This window comes from Dipodomys ordii, unplaced genomic scaffold (genome assembly GCF_000151885.1).
Source record: "Dipodomys ordii isolate 6190 unplaced genomic scaffold, Dord_2.0 Scaffold13, whole genome shotgun sequence".
NCBI lineage: Eukaryota > Metazoa > Chordata > Mammalia > Rodentia > Heteromyidae > Dipodomys > Dipodomys ordii.
This window is the reverse complement of record NW_012267229.1, coordinates 14,656,923-14,661,224: the sequence shown is the minus strand read 5'-3', so window position 1 is coordinate 14,661,224 and position 4,302 is coordinate 14,656,923. Positions and strand designations below refer to the sequence as shown.

The window sequence follows — 4,302 nt, the reverse complement described above, 5'->3', positions numbered from 1 at the left end:
AAAACAAAGGAAGGGGTGACATTGTCCAAAAAGAATTGTGCTCAGTAATGACAATAAAATTATATTTTTATTTCTTATCATTATTATAAGGGTGACATACAGAGGGGTTACAGTTATAAAAGTCAGGTAATGAGTACATTTCTTTTTGGCCAATGTCATCCCTTCCCTCACTCTCTCTCACTTTTTATTTTTTGTTTTTGCCAGTCCCAGGGTTTGAACTCAGGGCCTGGGCACTGTCCCTGAGCTCTTTTTGCTTAAGACCAACACTCTACCACTTGAGCCACAGAGCCACTTCTAGCTTTTTCTTTTTATGTGGTACTGAAGAATTGAACCCAGGGCTTCCTAAGCCACATTCCCAGCCCCCCACTCACAAGTTTTCTATATAGTGTCTATTAAGTATCACTGCTGCATTTGTTCATCCTTTGTCCCTCCATTTCTGTGCTCCTCCTTTACCCTGTCAAAAACAAATAAATGACCAGATAAGACAAAAAGAAAAGAAAACAAAGTAACAGCAGCAACAAAACCCTCTTGTTTCTATTTCCTGGAGTTCATTGCGATAAATATTGCTTTATATGATCAGATGCACATAGGCATTGTACCTTTGTGTTCCTCCCCTAAGAATATTCTCCTCTTGTCTCATTGTAAAATTATATTTAAAACAAAATAGCTGGAAGCGGTGGAGGGTATTATGCCATTTATGCCCTGAGATTGACTGTGGTCCCAACTACTTAGTCCCAAATGTCAGGTTTAAAGGTAAATACTGGTTCCTCCCAATGTCACCACCCCCAAACTACCCATCTCAGCTCTAGGAGGGCAGCTCACCTCCCCCGCTGCCCCACTGGTGACACGCCTCTTTCCAAGCCAGAAGGTGAACCCGAACCTTTACCAAAGGAAAACAAAAAGCCTTCTGATTGGATGGATCCTGGCGTGAGCCCTTACCGAAAGGCCTAGTCACTGTGATTGGTTACTACCTCTCCTCTGTCTCCCAATCATGTGTTCTCAAGAGTGAGCGCCGCCCAAGTCTTCTCTGCGATTGGCTCTTTGTGTGTGAGTGACGGCAGATTCAACCTACAGATACAACGACGCAGAGACGCTACCGGGTGCCCCGGTGCTGCGCAGCCAGAAGCTCGGGCTGTCAGTGCTGGTCCGGTCGGGTCGCCGAGTCCTACATTCCTCTGGTGTTATGGCCACTCCATCGCAGCTGCAGGCTCTGCTCCAGGCCGTCAACGCCTTGCTGCGCCAACGCCGCTACCATGCCGCCTTGGCCGTGGTTAAAGGCTTCCGAAACGGGGTTGTGTGAGTTAGGCTTCGGGGCCGGGCCGGGGTGATGGACGGGCCCGGCTGAGGCCGGCTTGGCGCCGGGTGCCCTTGAGCAGCCCTTGTCTGTCTGTGGGGCTCCGTGCCCACCGTCTGTGCGCCTGGAGGGCTGGATTTTGCGATCCGAGCGCTTGCCCAGGGACCCCGCTGCATGGGTTCTTGGTTTGACTGCCTCCTATGCCAGCCAGCATCTGACTCTCTCCTTCGGGTCCAGTGCTCCATCTCCCTCGGTGTGCCCTTTGGCTTATTTGGTTTCAAAAGATCTGTCCACACAATGAGGAACTGGCCTTTGGTCTTTAGCAGGCAGGTAGATAACCTTCCGTGGCTTCTAGGCACCGATTGGTTTTGTGGGTGGGCGCCCCCCTTCCCCCTGCTTCTCAGTTCCTTCCTTCTTTTGTACTGGGGACTCCCAAAGATTGCTGGGCGAATTGATCCCACCTCATCACACCTTCTGCAGGAGAGGTGATTTCCTGCAGGTCATTTTACCTGGCCTAGTGCCTGGAGGGGAGCTCTCCTTCCTTAAACGCTGGCCTACTATGCCAGAGCTGGCATGGAAGCAGAGAACAGGCCAAAGATTTGTGTACTCCTGGAGTTGGTGTCCTGGTGGTAGCATGTTCACCTGGGGTGAATATGTAGACTTCCAAGGCCCACCTATGTGGGCACATGTGAGCACACATACATGTATGTGTACGTGTACATGTATGTATTGGGGCTTAAATTCAGGGCCTGGGTACAGTCCCTTAGCTTTTTGCTCAAAACTGGTACACTATCACTTGATCCACAGCCCCACTTACAGCTTTTTGCTAATTGTCAGTCTTCTGAATAGCTAGGATTACAGGCATGAGTCACCAACCCTCCCACATGATCTTCAGCAAGTCATTCAGACTCTCTATGACCCACATTCTAGAAAATGGGCACTGCACCTCATATGTGTGTGTGTGTGTGTGTGTGTGTGTGTTGCTATTTCTCGTTATATTCAGATATCTATCTGGCTAGTTCACTCACCCTTTTCAGGCCCCTGCTTATGTGTCATTTCCTCATTGAGGCCATTTCTGAACTGCCCACCTCTTTTCTTACTTCATTTGTCACTGTAATGGCTCTCATCATCAAACACCAAATAGTGTACCTATGGATCTTCTTTTTTGTTTGTTTTGTACTGATACTAGAGCTTGAACTCAGGACCTCCTGCTCATGTTCAGCTTTTTTGTTCAGAGCTAGTGCTCTACCACTTGATCCATACCTCTAGTCAGCTATTTTGCTGGTTAATTGAAACTTGATCCACCAGGTCTTAGGCTCCTAATTTCAGGTATATATCTGTATCTTGTGGTTATTATTTTTATTATTTATTTGTTTATTTATTTAGGTCTGGGGCTTGAACTCAGGGCCTGAACACAGTTGAGCTCTTTGTGCTCAAGGCTAGTGCTCTACCACTTAAGCCACAGCACCACTTCTGGTTTTTTCTTTTTATGTGGTACTGAGGAGTTGAACCCAGGGTTTCATGCATGCTAGGCAAGCACTCAGCCACTAAGCCCCATTCCCAGCCTCCCGGCTTATTTTTATTTTTTATTTGTGTGTGTATGGGGAAGGGTACTAAGGCTCTCACTCAGCGTTTTCACTCATGGGACTCTCCTACTTAAACCAACCACACTTCCAGTTCTGGCTGCTGCTGCTTCTGCCGTTCCTCCTCCTCTTTCTCTTCCTCCCCTTCCTCTTCTCCTTCGTTGTCTTCCTCCTCTTCTTCGCTGGTTAATTGGAAATAACCATCTCTTAGATTTTTCTGGGATGACTTCCTGAGTAGCTAAGATTACAGGCATGAGACACTGGTATCCAGCTTCTTTCTTTCTTCATTTCTTTCTTTCTTACTGGTACCAGCTTCTTTTCCTTTCTTTTCTTTCTTGTGCCAGTCTTGGGGCTTGAACCACTTGCTCTACCACTTGAGCCACAGCTCCACTTCTGGCTCTTTTATGGTCAATTGGAGATGAGATTCTCAGGGACTTTCCTCTCCAGGCTGGCTTTGAATCCTAGTCCTCAGATCTCTTTAGTAGCTAGGGTTATAGGCGTGAACCTCTAGGCGCCCAACTCCTGTCTTGTTTTTATGGCTCATTCTTTCATTGGAGAATGAGTGAGCTTCACGAGGACAGAAATTTTTACCAGCTTTATCCCTTCCTGTATTCCTAGTACCTGCTACATAATAATAGGTTCTCAAATACTTTTTTTTTTTGTCGGTCATGGGGCTTGAACTCTGGGCTTGGGCGCTGTCCCTTAGCTCTTCAGCTCAAGGCGAGTGCTCTACCGCTTGAGTTACAGCGCCACTTCTGGTTTTCTAGTGGTTTATTTGAGATAGACGTCTCATGGTCTTTCCTGCCCGGGCTGGCTTTGAACTGCAATCCTCAGATCTCAGCCTCCTGAGTAGCTAGGATTACAGGCGTGAGCCACTGGTGACCAGCTCAAATACTTGTTGAACAAATGAATTTGTGCAAATAGGAATTGTCACCACCCTAATTTTTCAGATGACAAGATTGTGGTTTAGAGAGTTACACTCATTGCTCTTGGTTCCATCCTTTGGTCAAGATTGGGACCAGGATTCAAACCTCAGTGTCTGACCTTGCTTCCATGGCACTCAGACCAGGTAGAAGGTGGTTCTGGCCAAATATATGAGCCACTCTTTTTTTTTTTCTTTTGGTCGGTCATAAGGCTTAAACTCTGGGCCTGGGCGCTGTCCCTCAGCTCTTCAGCTCAAGGCAAGCGCTCTAACACTTGAGCCACATCACCACTTCCAGTTTTCTGGTGGTTTATTGGAGATAACAGTCTCACAGCCGGGCGCTGGTGGCTCACGCCTGTAATCCTAGCTACTCAGGAGGCTGAGATCTGAGGATTGCAGTTCAAAGCCAGCCTGGGCAGGAGAGACTGTGAGACTCCTATCTCCAATAAACCACCAGAAAACCGGAAGTGGCGCTGTAGCTCAAGTGGTAGAGCGCTCGCCTT

At 47.7% G+C, this 4,302-nt stretch overlaps 1 protein-coding gene across 1 annotated transcript in view; it reads left to right on the top strand.

Moving 5' to 3' along the window:
• Positions 1-1,131: 1,131 nt before the first annotated feature.
• The window catches only part of Pxmp4 (peroxisomal membrane protein 4, 24kDa), a 26,016-nt gene continuing 22,845 nt past the window's right edge, over positions 1,132-4,302 (top strand). Inside the window, exon 1 of the mRNA XM_013010769.1 lies at positions 1,132-1,296. Within this exon, the coding sequence (XP_012866223.1) occupies positions 1,184-1,296 (113 nt within the window). The 5' untranslated portion in view covers positions 1,132-1,183. The remainder of the gene's footprint in view (positions 1,297-4,302) is intronic.